The 18056-nt window shown below is 40.3% G+C and overlaps 1 protein-coding gene across 2 annotated transcripts in view; it reads right to left on the bottom strand.

Annotated features, from left to right (window-relative positions):
- The window catches only part of fbp (fructose-1,6-bisphosphatase), a 205803-nt gene that overhangs the window by 39118 nt on the left and 148629 nt on the right, over positions 1-18056 (bottom strand). For both annotated transcript variants that reach the window (XM_069823866.1, XM_069823864.1), the window contains exon 4: positions 11867-12011. In XM_069823866.1, the coding sequence (XP_069679967.1) occupies positions 11867-12011 (145 nt within the window). The remainder of the gene's footprint in view (positions 1-11866; positions 12012-18056) is intronic.

Raw genomic sequence — 18056 nt, forward strand, 5'->3', positions numbered from 1 at the left:
AGACGCCGAAGTTCGACGGTACGACGTCTTGGACGATATTCCGTCGCCAGTTCGAGGCCATCGCAGAGCACAATGGGTGGACGCCAGCAGAGAAAACTACTCAGCTGCTGGCCGCGCTTCAGGGACAGGCGTCGGAGATTTTTCACAGCGTTCCAGAAGATGGGACAGCCGCTGAGATAATGGCGGCCTTGGAGGGATGTTATGGTGACCATCAACTTGCGGCAGCATTCAGGACCCAACTGAAGACGAGGGTCCAACAGTCAGGCGAGTCCCTACAAGAATTTGCGATGGCGGTGGAACAACTTGTCCATAAGGCCCTCAGGGGCCTACCACCTAACTTCGTCGCTGGAGAAGCGGCCTACACCTTCGGCAGCGGAGTTCGAGACCCCGAAATCAGACAACAGCTACTCTTGGCAGAGCATCGTACCATCAACGCAGCCAAGTTGACGGCGAACGTCTCGGCTTCGCACCGGATTAGGAGCGTCGCGGCGGCCGAAGTCGAGGAACGTCAACCGAAATCACCCGAGCGACGAAGACGAGGAGTGCCTACCTGCTGGTCCTGCGGCGAACCTGGGCACTTGAGGAGGGACTGTGACCGATCTGGTCACAAACAAGAAAACTAGAAGGGGCCGATGCGATGAGGGGCACGTCGGCGCCGTCATCACCATCCCCTCGGCTGATCTTGAAGACGGTTAACAAATTGCGACGATGGGCTGATTGCTGACAGATGGATAGGAGGCCGCCCATGCAGAGTACTGGTAGACACCGGGGCGTCGCTCACCATCGCCAGACCGGAAGTCGTGCGTGGCCTACCTGGGAGGACGCCGCTGCGCCGATATGAGCTATATACTGCTTCAGGCGAGAGCCTGCCCATCCAAAAGGAGGTTTTCCTGGATTTGACCTTGGGAAAGAGGAGACTGGAGATGTGGGTGTTCGTCGCCAACATCACTGAAGACGTCATCCTGGGACTCGACGCCATGTGGATCTTCGATGCAACGGTGGACGTCCGGCGCCGTATCCTCTGTTTTGGTCAAGATGAAGTGTTCCTGAGGGACGTCGAAGACCAACCCATGACCAGCAGACTCACCTTGGAGAATCATGTGACAATCCCGGCAGGCTGCGAAATGGTGGTGACGGCAAGACAGGACGAACAACCTAAGAGAAACCTGCTCCTCGATTCGCAAACAACTCCGATAGATGGGGTTTATGTGGCCAGATCCCTACTCCCGAATCAGAAGGTGGTACTGGTGAGGATCCTGAATGTCACCAATCGGGACAAGGAGGTGCCTAGTGGAACTGTACTAGGTAGCGTCGAGCCGGTGATGTCTGTGACGTCTCTGGCAGATAACGAGGAGTGTCACCGACCACGTCCAGATCTAGATCCATCACTGAAAGAGCTGGCTCGAGAATTGGCGGAGAATTTAAGCAAAGAAGAAAGAAGACAAGTCCACGATTTACTGACAGAATTTCAAGACGTGTTCAGTCTGTCTGAAAACGACTACGGGAGAACGCAGAAAGTTCAGCACCGCATCGACACCGGAAATGCTCGCCCAATCAGACAACCTCCTCGACGCGTCCCTCTAGCTAAACAGAGGGAGATTGACAACCAACTGGAGGGCATGAAAGCAAGAGGGGTCATCGAGGAATCCGACAGCCCTTGGTCATCACCGGTAGTGCTGGTGAAGAAGAAGAATGGGAACCTGCGTTTCTGCGTGGACTACAGAAGACTGAATGACGTCACCAGGAAGGACTGCTTTCCCTTTCCACGAATTGACGACACCTTGGACACCCTGGCCGGAGCAGAGTGGTTCTCGACGTTGGATCTCGTCAGGATACTGGCAGGTGGCGCTACATCCTGAGGACAAGGAGAAAACGGCATTCTCTACAGGCCAGGGACTATGGCAGTTCACCGTTATGCCGTTCGGCCTCTGCAATGCCCCAGCTACATTCCAGAGACTAATGGAGTCCGTAATGAGAGGCCTGACATACGACACATGTTTGCTGTACCTTGATGACGTCATCGTGGTCGGCAAGACTTTCGGCGAACAGCTGTTGAACCTGAGGAAAGTGTTCGAGAGACTGCGACAAGCCAGGCTGAAGTTGAACCCGAAGAAATGTCATATGTTCCAGAAGGTCAGCTACCTGGGGCACGTAGTAGGGACCAATGGAGTGGCCACGGACCCGGAGAAGCTACAAGCCGTCAGAGGATGGCCGAGAACGAGGGACAAACAGGAGTTGCGCCGCTTTCTCGGCCTCTGCACTTATTACAGAAGGTTCGTAGCTGGGTACGCCAACATCGCTAAGCCTCTAACCCAGATGACCGAGGAGAAACGACAATTCCAGTGGACGGACGAGGCGGAGTCATCCTTCCAGTCGCTGAAAGAGGCGCGATCTGCACTGCTCTTGTACTGGGATATCCCATCCCTGGAAGGAAGTTCACACTCGACACGGACGCTAGCAACTTAGGCATCGGCGGAGTATTCTCTCAGGAACAGGATGGGCAAGAGAGGGTGATTGCCTACTTCAGCCGAACGCTATCCAAGGCTGAGAGAAACTACTGTGTGACACGTAGAGAACGTCTTGCCATTGTGGAAGCCCTGAAGCATTTCCACAAATATCTGTATGGTCAGGAATTCCATCTGAGGACAGACCATTCTGCACTCACCTGGCTATTGGGCTTCAAGAATCTGGAGGGGTTCAACGACTGCAGGAGTACAACTTCACCTCCGAACACCGCCAAGGGAAGAAACATTCCAACGCTGATGCCTTATCACGACGCCCGTGCCCGGATGGCTGCAAACACTGCCTGAAGGTAGAAGAGCGAGATGGCGCCCACGCAGTCCGAGCAATCGCCGCCCAGCCGAGCCCAGGATGGGATAACGCCGCCATAAGGAGGGAGCAGCTGGAGGACCCAAACATTGGACAGCTACTGCGTGATGTGAAGTCCGGCCAGAGACCAGTGTGGGCCGATATCGCCAACCGTAGCACCACTTACAAGAGCTACTGGGCCCAGTGGGAATCCTTCACTGTCAAGGACGGTATCCTGAAGAGGATTTGGGAGTCGGCCGATGGAAGGACCAGCATAGAACAACTTGCCCTGCCCAAGAGCAAGGTGAAAGAAGTGCTGGAGGAGACGCATGCTGGCGTGACTGGAGGCCACCTGGGAGCCAACAAGACGCTGGACAAGTTAAGGCAGAGGTTCTACTGGTTGCATCAGAGAACCGACACGGAACAATGGTGCGGAAGATGCGACATCTGTGCAGCCAGTCGCGGACCAAGGACACGCAGCAGGGGAGCCATGCAGCAGTACAACGTGGGAGCTCCTTTTGAGAGGATTGCCATCGACGTTGCTGGACCGTTCCCAGTCACGGATCGAGGGAACCGCTACCTGCTAGTCGCCATGGATTACTTCACAAAATGGCCAGAGCTGTACGCGATTCCCAACCAAGAGGCTTCGACGGTGGCAAACGCGCTGCTTGACAACTTCATCTGCCGATTCGGGGTGCCCCGGGAATTGCATAGCGATCAGGGACGCAACTTCGAATCCAACCTGATGGGAGAATTGCTCGAGTGTTTGGGGGTGCATAAAACCAGGACCACTCCCCTCCATCCACAGTCCGACGGCATGGTGGAACGCTACATCAAAACCGTGGAAGAGCACCTGCGGAAGGTGGTGTCCAACCATCAACGAGACTGGGATGCCAGAGTCCCACTATTCCTCTTGGCCTACAGAGCTTCGGTCCATGATACGACAGGAATGACACCGGCAAACATGGTCTTCGGGAGAGAGCTGCGCCTGCCCTGTGATCTGCTGTTTGGCACGCCACCCAGCGTCGACCAGCCAGCGACTGACTATGTGGCGGAACTGACTGAGAAGTTGAATGGAGTCCACAAACTGGCCAGAGAGCACCTCAAGATGGCCAGCGACAGGATGAAAGTGCGCTACGACAGATTAGCCAACTCTGTAGGATTCCAGGAGGGCGACCTGGTGTGGCTGTTTCGACCTACCAGGACCAAAGGAAAATCACCAAAGCTGCAGCGTGCCTGGGATGGACCATACCGCGTGGTGACCCGGATCAACAACGTGGTGTACCGCATCCAGCGACAACCCCGAGGGAAGATGACAGTGGTGCATCTGGACCGATTAGCAACCTACCAATGGACTGCCTGGGACGAGCAGCCCTAAGGAGGGAGCAATGTGACAGCTGCGTCAGGATTCGAACGCGTGTCCGACAGGGCGCGCAGCAGACGAAACGTTGGTCACTTAGGTGTGGCGGCAGCCGAGAGGGCAGAGGGGCAGTATACTACGACGCGGCGAGGGGAGGTTGCGCGCGCATCTGGTGCTTGCCGAGAGGGGAGGAGCAGCGCAACAGATTATTCGAGAATGAAAATCTGGACACCCATGGAAATTTCTAGCATTGTAGTTAGGTTATAAATTACGACACGCAGGTGAGCAGGAACAGACAGTCAGTCAGTAAGCCAGTGTTGTTACAGTCAGTGGACAGCAAGCCAGCCAGTCTTGTGTACCGGAGTTCGACTTGAGTGTGTGTCTGCAACTGTGTGAGCAACCGAAGACCTGAGTTCGAGTGCAGTGGACCGCAGTTGGAGGGACCTGAGTTCGAAGTTCAGTGGACTGTCTCTAAGGTCTGGGGTTCGAGATACTGTGAACTCGAGTGACTGAGCTAGAAGAACTGTGAACTGACAGTTCTGATTTGTAAATAGTGCTTTGTGAACATTAGTAAAAATTAACAGTTCATTGTTGTTCTCAATAATCCAAGTAAATTGTCATTGTCGTCTGTGGAGTGCAATAACGAATACTGTGTTACTGTGTGGAGAGCAAATCCCATTGTTGACGGGAGCAGAATTAAATTGTAGAAAGTGAAGAGTAATTGTTGAAATAATAAAATTACATTGTTGTTTAGTATAAAATTTACAATATGTTGAACATCTTAAGAAAAAAAATACTAGCATTTTCCTTGTTACTTGTTCTAATGGCCACCCAAGTTTTAAAGTGCAATTTCTTTTACAAGTACCAGTATATGAAATGTTTATTTGAGACACACTGCAATCGACAAACTGCTTGGTGTTCATGGCCTGCCACAAAAAGGGTAGAGGAGGGTTTCCTAAAATGCTTTTAGAATTTTATGATTATGCAAAGGCCTTGAAATATTTATGGCTCCCTTGTTGGAAGATCAAGAGGAATGAAGAATCGAAACTAAGAAATCCCAGTATTTCATGTATTTTGTTGTTCACAGAGAATATTTCGTCCAGTTTAAATCTTATTTTGCTGGTTGTATGGAATAGGCCTACTCAGTGAAATAGATAAATAAATAATGAGTGTCACAAACAGAAGTCGGTATGATGCGTTTTTTAATCCATTCAATGAAAAAAATCACAAATTTAAAAAGAGAATTTCTTTGCAGCATGTGACGTGCCATGCTAGTGAAACTGAATTTGGAGAACATTGATTTGTCGTATCAACTGAAAGTGTGTGATATTTGTCGGATAAGAATTTCAAAACTTCCTAACCCTGAACATGTAAGTAGTGAGTTGTGTGTACTGGGGAGTAGTTCTCAAAATCTTTGTGAACTCGAATGCCATAAAAGTGCACAAAGTGATGAAAGTGTGATAGAAACTCACTTGGTACGATTTCTGTAAAAGAAGCTAAGGAAAGGGCCAACATATCCATTGTTAATGAAAGCTTGGTGTCAATAGGGGAAAGTCCCATTAAGAAAACTCAGTCCAAAACATTATCTGCGTCAGAAATTAAAAAAAAAAAATAAATAAAAATTAAACTTAGAGATAAAGTATTTAATAACATCGAAAGAGACTACTGCAGACGAAAAACAAGACAAAAGTCGTGACAGTGACATTGGAAGTGCCAGTAAAAGACTGAGGCAAAGGCCAGTCTCCAATTAAGCCAGGATCCCATCACAATACCTAAAGAACTATTTATCTGGGCTCAGAAGAATATTGAAAACATTTATTTTAAATTTTTTGACTGATAATCAACACAAATAACATGGTGAAATTCTGAACTTTAGATATGAGAAAATAAAACAAGTACTGTACGCGGCACTTCCATTCCTTTATTCCACTATCGAAAGCAGTACTCTTTTGAAAATGGAGGGAAATATGTCCATATTTATTCAGATTAATATGCTGAGTTTTACTCCATTGTGGTTTTTTTAATTCTATTTGTAATGAACTTCATGAATAATTTGTGTTTGTGCAAAAGTCTGAACTATGTAATATTTAATTAAAAGTGTTAACTAATCATTGTGCATGTCGAGTCAGTGATGTGCATCCGGCGATCTACACATCTGTGTGGCGCACCCAAAGAAATTTAATCCTGATAGAACTAAAAGCAATTCCATCCTATAATTTCGTGGTACAATAAAATCCCGATTATCCGTTATCCTATTAACCGATTGGTGGATTATCCGACTGTCTTTCTCTCTCGCAGAAAAAATATCAAGTATTGTACATTATATTAGTACGAAATTTTTCTGCAGTGTTTTTTTACAAACCTTTACCCTTATGCATTATGGCCTACTCTTCGAGTGGCCATACTGTTTAACTTCTATGCAAAATGTCTTCTACAAGTGTCAAAAAAAAAAAATACTACAGAAAAAAGTGCAAGTATTCAGTGGTTTGGGAAAAGAGAAAATGTGGTTCATCTCACATCACAATACGAGATAGGAATTACAACTGTGCGCGATTTAGGCTAATGAAAAACAAAATATAAACTGTGTAAAATTAGTAAATCTACAACATGAGACCTGTACTATTCCTATCTTTCCACAGGCATTCGTCATAAGGAGTTCCCTTGACCATTAAAAACTCGTCGTTGAAAATCAGACTTAAGTACAATAAATAATATTTTAATAACGATTTATCGAAAAATCAAACATAAATTGTAAAAAAAAAAAAAAAAAGACAGACTTAAATTAGTGAACTTCTGAGCCACTACCTAGCGTATTAAAAGAAAAGACCATGGAGGAAATTACGAAAATATTATGTACTTAGTTTATGAAAACTTTTCATGGTACGGATTATCCAATTTTTTCAATTAACAGTTCAATCCACCCCCTTCATTACCACGGATAATAGAGGTTCTACTGTATCATGTAATAGAAGTGAAGGAATTACATGTTTTTTTTTTTCCAGAATTTTAAAGCTCTGGTGAGGTTAAAATATAATTTCATAAAAAATAAAATGCATAATAACGCTTCACATTACATTTTAAATTTGACGAAAGAAATTGTAGAAAAAAGTGCTTACTTTTAGCTTCAAATTGATATATATTGCACAAATATACTTACAAGAGAAGTACCCCAACTCGAACAGCTAAAACCGAATGTAAACGCGTTTAAAATATAATGTTGTACCTGTTCGAATAGCTATCAATGCCATTCGTCTGTAAAACTACGTGTGCGACCGCTATCGCCATCTGAAAGATAGCGTACTAGCCTCACTACGTCGTATCTGTACAGAGAGTACGAGCGAGACCATTGAGGTGTTCAATAGTGAAGTGCACGTACTAACGGCAGACATGAGTAGGCTGAAGTCAATTAATCCTCTGAACATTGTTTACCTGCTGTGTGAAAAGGTACGTCGAACTTACATACCGGGTAATGAGGATGTAATTGGAGTGAGGATGAGCCGTTTCCATGCATGTTACGTGACATTATAATGCAAACATACTACCGGGAATTATCAGAAGTAGATACCGACATATTGGATAGGAATAGTGATTGTGAGTCTGATGGCGGAGAGGAAACACCACATGGGTATGAGAGTTCCAACAGTTCTGGAACGTCCTCTCCAGCAAATAAAGGAACTGGAACTCAAAGTGAATACTTACTTTCACTCTAAAAAATACCACGACCTAGTGTGCTACAGTGTCTTGATGATCTAACATTGGACAATATTTATGATTATTTTAATCGCGGTTACAATTCTTACAGGAAACTAATGAACAGTTACAGCTGCATTCGTTTCAAATCCAACTGCAAGGTAATTTTGGATTATGTGACACGCAAAATGCAAGACTTCAAGGGAAACAAAACATCAAATGTGAAGGCTGTAAAAAAGACTGTAAGACCACAGTTTGACAGAGCCAGAGACTATGATCAGTAGTTAACTACTGGCACAATGAAGCATGGGCTCTGGAAGCTGCTGCAGTAGTTGCTCTGGACAATTTAAAGCTTCTTTGCATTTCGCCAGCGGCTTCAGAGAAGAATATAATATTTCGTCCAGGCATATCACTACATTAGGCACAAAGCAGAAACATTTGTGGTAGATGTGAACATGTTCATTAAAGACAAAAACATAGTTAAGCAATGCGTGTGGAATAATGATCAGAACCAATTTTTTAAAGAACTATCGTCTTCTTAAACACTATCGCACAGAGGTGAAAAATCAACAGCTGGTGTGGTAGTCTTTTTATAGCTCCACACACAGTTACATAATAGATGTGGCAGTGTCCATGGATGATAGATTAGCGAGCAAGCTTTACATTTGCAGGAAACAAGGGATGTTTGGTCCACAGTTTGCAAAGAAAATAGCAGAAATTTGTCCACGGAACATCCATGTTGAAGCGAGTAAAAATGAAAATATGATCGAAGAGCACACGATAAGCTTTTTACATTCGGTCCTCGGTGAACATGTTTGTGAAAAAAGGTCTATTACTTTGTGATTTCTGGTCAGGACACAAAGATTACAGTCTGATAGAAGAATGTTTCCCCAACAAGGATACTACGTTACAGATACTGCCATCAAAGACAACCAAATACTGCCAACCTCCGGGTGTATATATTTTTTCAGACGGTACAAACTACATTGCAAAATTGTTGATTTTGTACGGTTACAAATTGACAAACTGCAGGTCACGTTACATTATCGATATTTCATCATCCGCCTTCACTCTGCCATCTACAACCAACTTTCTGCACCAAGGTACAGATCCATGTTAATATTTCGTGGAGAAGATCCAGTTACGAAGCTGATATTCCTGTTGAATCATTTGATAGTGTGATCATTGTGGCTTGTGATATTGAACTATTGCAGTGCAGATACACCGAAGATCATGTAGCATGTTCACATGTTGCCCTTGTCAAGTGTACATACCGTTCCATTCCGTTGTATTTTAATCACTTCATTGAAACTCCAGATTTGCACTCTGTGACGAATAAGGGAAGAACGTACCACAACACAGCATCTTCTAGTTCGGGATATACGGACAGGTACGCACTGCATATGTTAATATATAGGATATTTCAAAAGTCAGTTCATATATTAAATCGCTATAAATATTATAAATATTCCGACCAAAGTCATCAGTAGGCACTTTCCAACAATGTGACCTTCGTGATCTCCAGATTCCAATCCTGCCGACTTTTGGTTGTGGGGTTACCTTAAAGAACGAGTTTTCCTGATACATTCAACAACCCTACTGCAACTGAAAGATGCCATCTCGCAAGAAATTGCCAATATTCCACGACATTATCTGTAAAATGCTGTACATGGTGTCACAGAAAGAAACCTGTACGTTGAACAAGAGTACGGCGAACATCTTCCCAATGTTTTATAAACCCCGTTGTTTGTCCAACACTGTGATGTTCTTGTTTTTTCCTTATCTCATATTATAATATTTATAGCGGTATAATGTTTGAACTGACTTTTGAAATACCCTATACTCGTATATTATTTAAAGCAAATGTCGTGTAGCTTCTTGCCACATAATACCTCATTTATGTATTTTGTGGATCTCCTTGTCATAACTGTCTGTTACATGGGGTTGTTTCTTCAGCGATTTCCGCTTCTCTAGTCATTAGATTCGTTATTCTTCAATCATTGATTGTATACGACTGCGGAGTTTTACAGATAAATAACCTTGATGGGTGGTAGAACAAGCACAGCTCTGTATTTTAAACGCATTTAAACTCGGTTTTACCCGTTCAAGCTGGGGTACTTCCCTTGTTAGTTATATAAAGAGATGCGTGCGAAATTTGAGAATTTTGATAATCAATTAATAAGTAAATATACTTTTCTCTGGCAAACAAAATTATACTTACATTATATTTTATCCATTAGAATACAATGACAAAATTTTAAAAAATCGAAGCCCCTGAAGTAAATTATCACCTGATTTTATTAGATTTGACATGGAATGTCTCGTATAGATCTCTCTAACTCGCTCTTTATCATAGTGGACTAGTTGATAGTCCACTATAGCACTGTACACATATCCATGGTAGATTATGTCACAGGCAGATTATCCGAGTGAGTCGTATTGTCCATCCCTGCTAGACAAATATCATTCCCGGAATTCTTCATACATTATATTTTTTCTTTTGTCATTTTTTCACTGCTGCTTAATTACTGGAGCAGAAAACTTATTTACATTCTGATCAAATACTGTTCACATCGTTATTGTCACTACAAAACTCACATTCACTCATTTCTTCATTACTTTGTACACATAAATTGTCATCTAAATTCATCTCGTTTGTATCCGAATAAGCTATAGCTAAAGCACCGAGGATGGAAATTCTGCATAATAGAAAAATGTTCCAGAACACATATTATGCTGTTTTCTTCATGAAGGTTCGACAAACATAGCAAGGGGTTTGTCTGTCTTCTATAGTTTCTTATTCGTTATCTAAACTCTGTTGGACTAACTTCATTTTCTACTTTTTTTATATTTCTCAGATCATATCTGTTTTGTCGTTGATGGTCCAACACAATGATTTGGAGTATTATTATTAATACTTGGTTTTAAATTTATGATTTTCACACTTCACACTAGGCATAGGCCGGGGTTTTAGTCTAGAAGTATATTCATTCATTTTTAATAATTGGGTCTGGTCAGTCATTTTCAGTGAAATTTAATGAACATAATCTAGCTCCAGGTCCAAGATTAAAATGTTTCCATTTGCAATATCCCCTCCAATTTCTAAACCATGTCGGTGAGGAATTACGATTAGGAAATCTATGAAGAAATATTCCCAGCTTTTTGTTACCAAGGTTGGTGGTTATTATTAGAACAATCAAAAACACTCCAAAAAGGCATATTCAATTAACAATAATTTTAACTGAATGAAATTAAACTCACAGAAACTGAATTACTACAGTCGCGCATGTGCATATAATATACAAGCAATAATGACAAACCTGGACTATCGGCTCAATGATGTCATGCAAACATTTTTACAGCTGATTGCAAGAGAACACGGTGGAAGAAGAAAGAAATTGAGCCATTGTTGAATATGTTTAATCGAAAACTTCTTCTTCTTCTTCTGCTTCAAGCTGTAGGCTTTAAGCCCGTTGCGGCTCCTTTATTTCTTGTATCTACCTTTTTGCTGGTCGGCCGAAAACTTTAATTTAATAATTGTTTGTCCGAAGACAGGTCTGAACCTCACAAGTGATACTAACAAGGCACCACTTATGAGGCAAGTAGGTCAGGAGATAATGGGATAGGGTGTCAGTCATTTAATATTAATAAGTTGTTATTTTGTGTAGTGTTCCCCTTTAACACACTCAAACACACTGTGGGAAGGTATTTTTTTATAATAATAAAATTATAACATTATTTAAACCTAACGAGAATGAGCTGGTTCTAAAAACCATAAACACGTACACCAACAATAAATCACTCACTTAGCAGATTGGAGTATGATGTCACACTTTTACAGAACGAAATATGTATTCCAATCTTTTTTATTAGTGAATACCTTATCCTCTAAGGATGCGATTTTCGCAGCTATATTTAAATATGCATTGACTACAATATACAGTATAAACAAATATTTTTCTAGTATAATGCTTCTTTAAATATGACATTAATGATATAACAACTTACAGGATCTAATGTAAATCCATTGACTGGTCCTCCAATAGAAATAACCATCATGGTGGCAGATCCATAAAGAGCATAACCTGCAGCCACCATCTTATGCCCAGGTTGCAGAACATCTTGTAATGTGCATTTTCTATCCTCCACTTTCCTAAAAACAGAAAAATCTCCCAATAAACATTTTCTGTTCTTAAATTGTGTTACCGGTACTTCGAAAGTAAGGCTCTTATTTCTTTATCTTTCGGGTATAATTATGAAAGCGGATTTCAGCTGTGCCCTGTAAATATTTAAGTATTTCCGTCCATATTCTGCAAGCAGTAATAAGTGTTAAAATTCTTGGGTGGAGAGTACATTACGCTCATTGAAATCAACAGCATTTTAAGAAATTTAATGGGAAACAGACAGTTTATATCACCACTATGAAATAGTAGTGTAATTGTGTGGGTGATGCAGGAAGTGATCAGAAAGACTGGCCAAAATTAGATCATCCTTGCATCATGGAGAATAAAGTAATTCTTGTGGACGTCTTGGAACAATACAGTATGATAATTTAAGCTCGTCATATTGAAATGTAAGAAACTAGTTCGAACAGAAGAAAACAATATGTATTTCAACTTGAAACTACAGGTGGCACACTGGATCTTGATTAAATAATGAAAATTTTGATCGACTGCCCTGCCACTTCCACCATGTCAGGGTCTAATGTCACTCCCTTTGTTTGGGCCAATGAAAGATGGACTTCAAGGGAGCCACACATCAAGGCTAGAAAGAAAGAGCTCATTCAGAACAATGGCAATTCCTATCATTAAGAACAAAAAGACTTGCAGAGTGCTGAGTATGTATGGGATGATTTGGTGGGAGAAGTGAATAACAGTTGAAACTTATTTATTCACTGGAGTCATTTAAAGATAAATTGGAATATAAAATTTGTGGTTGCTGTATGGGACCTCTAAGGTGCTGTCCTTCCTGTATAAATAATTTAAAATGCTTCTTCTGTTTGCACTTGCTTGTTAAATTCAAATTATACTACGAGGCAAACCTCTTGCACATGACCTTCAATGGCTTCACAGATCCTGCAAATCAGAGGAGTGCAGCAATGCTTAGTCAAGGAGTATCACTATCATGGAAGACAATTGGCATTTGGACATATTTTATTCTGAAATCTATTAGCTTGCCAGATATAAAGAGAATGAATTTCTAAGTGCACTTGAAAAAAAAAACAATTTTAGCTCAAATCATTCCCTCTGTACAATTATTATAAAGATGCGGATTGTAGCACAGTGCTCAATGACAACACAATTATAGGGTTGCCATATGTCCGTATTTTGTATGGACAATTTGTATTTTAAGATCTGAGTCCATATCCATATCATACAAGTAAGAAAGTGACGAAATGTCCTTATTTTCTCGTTCGGGCTCAGAAAGGAGCTTAATAATAATTAGTATTTGCTACATCCTTAAAAAAAATGGCACCCACTTACGTACTAAATAGCAACTAATATTAATAGCCACTGTTTTGTACATTTGGATTCAAAGATACCACAGTACTGCATTTACAGATTACGAAACTCATTTCCGGGAAAAAACGTAAATTCTTCCCCCAGACAGCTAAACAGAAACTGGCAACACGGAAGGTCAAATAAAAGAGGATATGCAAGAAAATATTCTAAACTTTTATGACCAGTGCATTTCATATCTCTAACTCTGAAAAGAAGTTTTGAGGGTGTTGAGTAGTTTTTCTGGATTGAATTAGGCCTACACTGGATCGAGAAATCAACTGAGTTTATAAATTTACTTGTTTATAATCCTAATGCTGCTGTCAACTTTGACAAACTTTTTTTAATGAGATGGTGCTCCTGAATCCACATCCAACCAAAAAGCTAGAAACTAAACACACTAGAACAATATAAAATATACAGACACACAAAAACACACCCCAATGAAATTCTTACAACACAACTCAATTTCAGAACACACACACTCTTTGACTCCACTTTACACCACACGAACACACCCTCACAGGAAACAAAACAAGAGGCGCCAAGACCAGCAATGACCAGTTCTGAGGATGACCCATAATAGGTCGAAACATGTAAACAAGGTATGTTAGTATTTAACACAAGAAAGTCTTATCATACATATTCCAAAAGCAGATGTTGAGAAAAAGAATGAAAAAGAAAGTGACTCGAACACAGAACTGAAAAGTGTAAATCTGTGGCCTGAAATGTTCAATAAATTAAAAGAAAGTGAAACGAAATGTAACAATTTTGGGAAAATTTTAGAATTTGTGTACTGTCTCCCAGGAACTTCTGCACCTATGGAGAGAGTTTTCTTTGATAAAAACCATTTGGACATCTGAAAGAAATAAGCTACAAGTAAATATGATAAAAGCATTGCTTCAAATTGAAGTCAATTCAGGGTGTTCATGCATGGATTTCTATGACTTCACCAAAGAAAACACTTCTTATCTAAAGTAAGTACATTCCTCCCAAAAATATCAGAATGATTGATGAATGATATAATCATCATCATCTTCCTCCCATGTATTAGGCCTGGTGGAATGTTACGGTCTTGTGCCATCGTTTGAGTGATCTTCCTAAAGATCTCTTTCCTCTTGGATGGTAATTCAAAATCTGACAAGGGATGCAGGATTGATCCATGCGCTGAAGGTAATGCTGCCAATTATTTCTATATGTAGTTATATGATCCATAACCGAAGAGATTTGAAGTTCTTGAAGGATATGTACATTTTTATTTTTGTCTAACTTTGTGTATCCAGCTTTTCTTCTCATGAACTTCATTTTGCTAGCTATTATTCTGCTTATGTCTCTTTCACATATAATCTAAGCTTTGCTCCCATAGGTAAGCACTGGTCTCGCTAAGGTTTTATAAGGTTTTATTCTCGTATGTATTTGCACTAAAGATGGTTTAAAAACTCTATTAATGGTTCTCATGGACTTACTATAATTTTTAATTTTAAGTGATATATCAATTTCATTGCCATAACTAACATGATATCCTAAGTATTTAAATGAGGAAACTTGTTCAACAATATTATTATAAACACAGTTTTTGTTACGAATATGTAATCTTCCTTTAAAAGCCATAACTTTTGTTTTACTTTTAGAGATTTTCATATCATACTGTTCGGCTAAGAGTTGAAGTTGATAAGTAGATTGTTGTAAGCCATCTTCCATATCTACAAAAAGCACTATGTCATCTGCAAATAGCAACACATCCAGATTTAAATTTCTGTTGATACAAATATTGCCAAGGTGTTTCTGTTTACATTCTCGTATTAATGCATTTACATATATTACCGGTAAAAATAGTGTAGGAGATAAGCAGCAGCCTTGGGCATACTCCTCGGTTAATTGGTTTCCAATCAGTAATTTCATCTCCGACTTACACTGCATTGTAATTTTCTGTGTATATGTTAAATATTGCTGTAATTAATTGATTAGAGACATTATCATTCTTTAAAATTTCAAGTAATTTAATCCTGTTTACCATGTCAAAGGCTTTTCGAAATCAATAAAAGCAAAATGTGTCTCCATATTGACTTCTCTGTTCTTTTCGATAAGCAATTTGAGTGTAAAATAGCCATCGGCCAGCCAATCCCATATCACCTGAAACAGCCTAACATCTATATAACCCACGACTTTCTGTCCAGACATAACTTCCCTGAAGATGGCTGCAGAGATAGCAAAATTGTAACTCGGCTGATATCCCGTGAAAACATATTAGCGAAGAATAATTGTACACATATTTGTGTCATGTTTTTTTTACTGCAATAGTACAGTGTTTACTCATTAATAATAGTGGTATGTAAAGACATTATTTCTCCATATATAATTATATAATACATATTGTGAAAAGGTTTAAGTAATGGGTACAGTTGCAGTAGAATGGTGCAAAGTCCAATACCTATTTTTTCCTGTTGTGGAGCAATTTTTACTCACAGATCTGCCTGTAGAACTGCCTATGCTCCTCATTTGGAAGATACGGAGTCATTGCTAGTAGATCCCCCCTCTTTTCTTCAGTAATTTCCCTATTTTGCACTTTAACTTGAAACAAGGCTGACTGCACATCTTTCATGTTTTTTTTTTCTTTTTAAGCACTTTAATGGTATACAGTGCTTCATTATCATGGGAATGTTTCACAGAAACACTAGGTAGCTGCTTTACTAACATCATACTGAATGCAACATGTCTTAGAAATATTCAAGTTCTTTATGAAAATTAGTTGCTCAGCAACATCTTGGATATTAAGGAAATCTGACTCTAGCATTGGAACTGTCTGAAATGGTTTTACAACTTTAGAGTCTTGTACGATTTTAAGCAGGTCACTAGGAATGAAGGCTTTTGTCACTTTCTCTTGTTTCTTAATCAAAGCGAAATCAGAATCACATTGCAAGAAATGTGGCCACTGAGAAGGAAACGTTGTTCTATGTGCTCAAATAAAACAATGGCAACTAAAAAGAGATACATGAAAATCATTACACGGTTTTTGTTTTGAGCTGCACATTATCGCTCCAGATTATCAGATTCTTCTCGTTTATTATGTCGATATTGATCAGTTTTAGCAGACACGAGGCAATCTCTACTCTGGCACTCTACTCGCGATGCTTTCATCCCACATACACATGTAAGACTGCATTGTATCACATCCCCAAACTCCAAAGTTATAACGCGAAAGCTGACATCTGTAAAACATTTCGCTGTGTGTAAGTTTGGGCACAAACATGACCTGTTGAAGATCCATTGCAAGGGAACAAGCATTACTATCAGGCAACTGTGAAAGACTGGTATCAGTCTTCTTAATATTTTGTGCACACTCTGCCCTTCTATGATGCAGCTCAAGAGGGCGCTTACCATCTGAAACTGCATGGTGCTGGCAACGTAACATCTAAATATCTCGCTTATGAAACACAAGTGGATGTAACCTCTTTCATACATCATCCTCCTAGGCACATTGCACTTTTCTGCGTAAAAATTTCGCTTTCTATGATTTTGGCACTTTGCACCTTTCTACTTTAAAATATCCAATTCTGTATTTATTAAGTCTTCTCGGGGCTTTGTTGTTCTTGTTGCTTGACAGGGCATGATTTAAATCTTCTATTAAGTGATATTATGTATGTTTAAATCAATCAGACTAGCCTATCTGTTTATAACTACGAGAATAAGATTGTAATGATATATTCAGTTTCGCTGTTAACTTTTTATGTACTGGTACAATATAGTGCAAGGGTTTCCAACCAGTGTGTCGCACAGCCCTTTGGAGTGTGAAATTGAAAACTAAATTTTATGCAATCCATAAAGTCTCTCTACAACGCATTTTTTTTATTTACAACGAAGTCTTTGATATGGTATATTTTATTTTGACACAGATTTTACAATGAAACGTGAACACCTGTAACAATACTCAGTTTAATTTTTCTGCCTGGCGATAATTCGAATGAAAGTGAACACCTGCAACAATGCTTAGTAATTTGTTTACTCTTCCCACTAAACAAAGTTTAGAATCGTCAGAACATATTGGTCAGTTTCAGTACATACATGTGAGCAGGTAATAGTGCGACTATTTTATCAAAAGTGCTTTATTTAGATCTTATCATGGACAAATTTGTATTTCTAAAAAGACAATCTAAATCAAGCTCTGCGTTAGATGACAGCAGTACTAATTCAAATAATGTGAGCGAAAATTCCCTTCAGGGTTCATAAAAATGTACTGCCGTTTCGTAAATATGGTGATGAATACTTGCAATATGGTTTTACATGGCGTGGCGATGAATATAAACAATATCCCAAGTGTCTTTTATGGAAATGTTTTGTCAAACCAGTCGATAGTGCCGAATAAACTAAAAAAATATTTATAACTGCCGTTTTCAACGTCATAATTGTGTGAATCTGCATTTTCTACCATGAAAATAGTGAAATCTAAACAAAGGAATAGACTGCTTCATCTTGAAAATGATTTACGTGTTGGCCTGTCAACTGTAAGGGCACGCAACGTATAGAGAAATTTTGTGCAGCCCACCAAGCGCAGACTTCACGTAGAAGTTATCAGTGCTTCTTTACTGGCGGAACGTGCTTGAACGGCTTCCGGCACTTTTTTTTTTCATCATTAAATCGAATTATCGAAACTACGGTACATTTTAAATATAATTTTTCTTTGAATTCCACTTGAAAGTTTT

The sequence above is a fragment of the Periplaneta americana genome, chromosome 4, assembly GCF_040183065.1.
Source record: "Periplaneta americana isolate PAMFEO1 chromosome 4, P.americana_PAMFEO1_priV1, whole genome shotgun sequence".
Taxonomy (NCBI): domain Eukaryota; kingdom Metazoa; phylum Arthropoda; class Insecta; order Blattodea; family Blattidae; genus Periplaneta; species Periplaneta americana.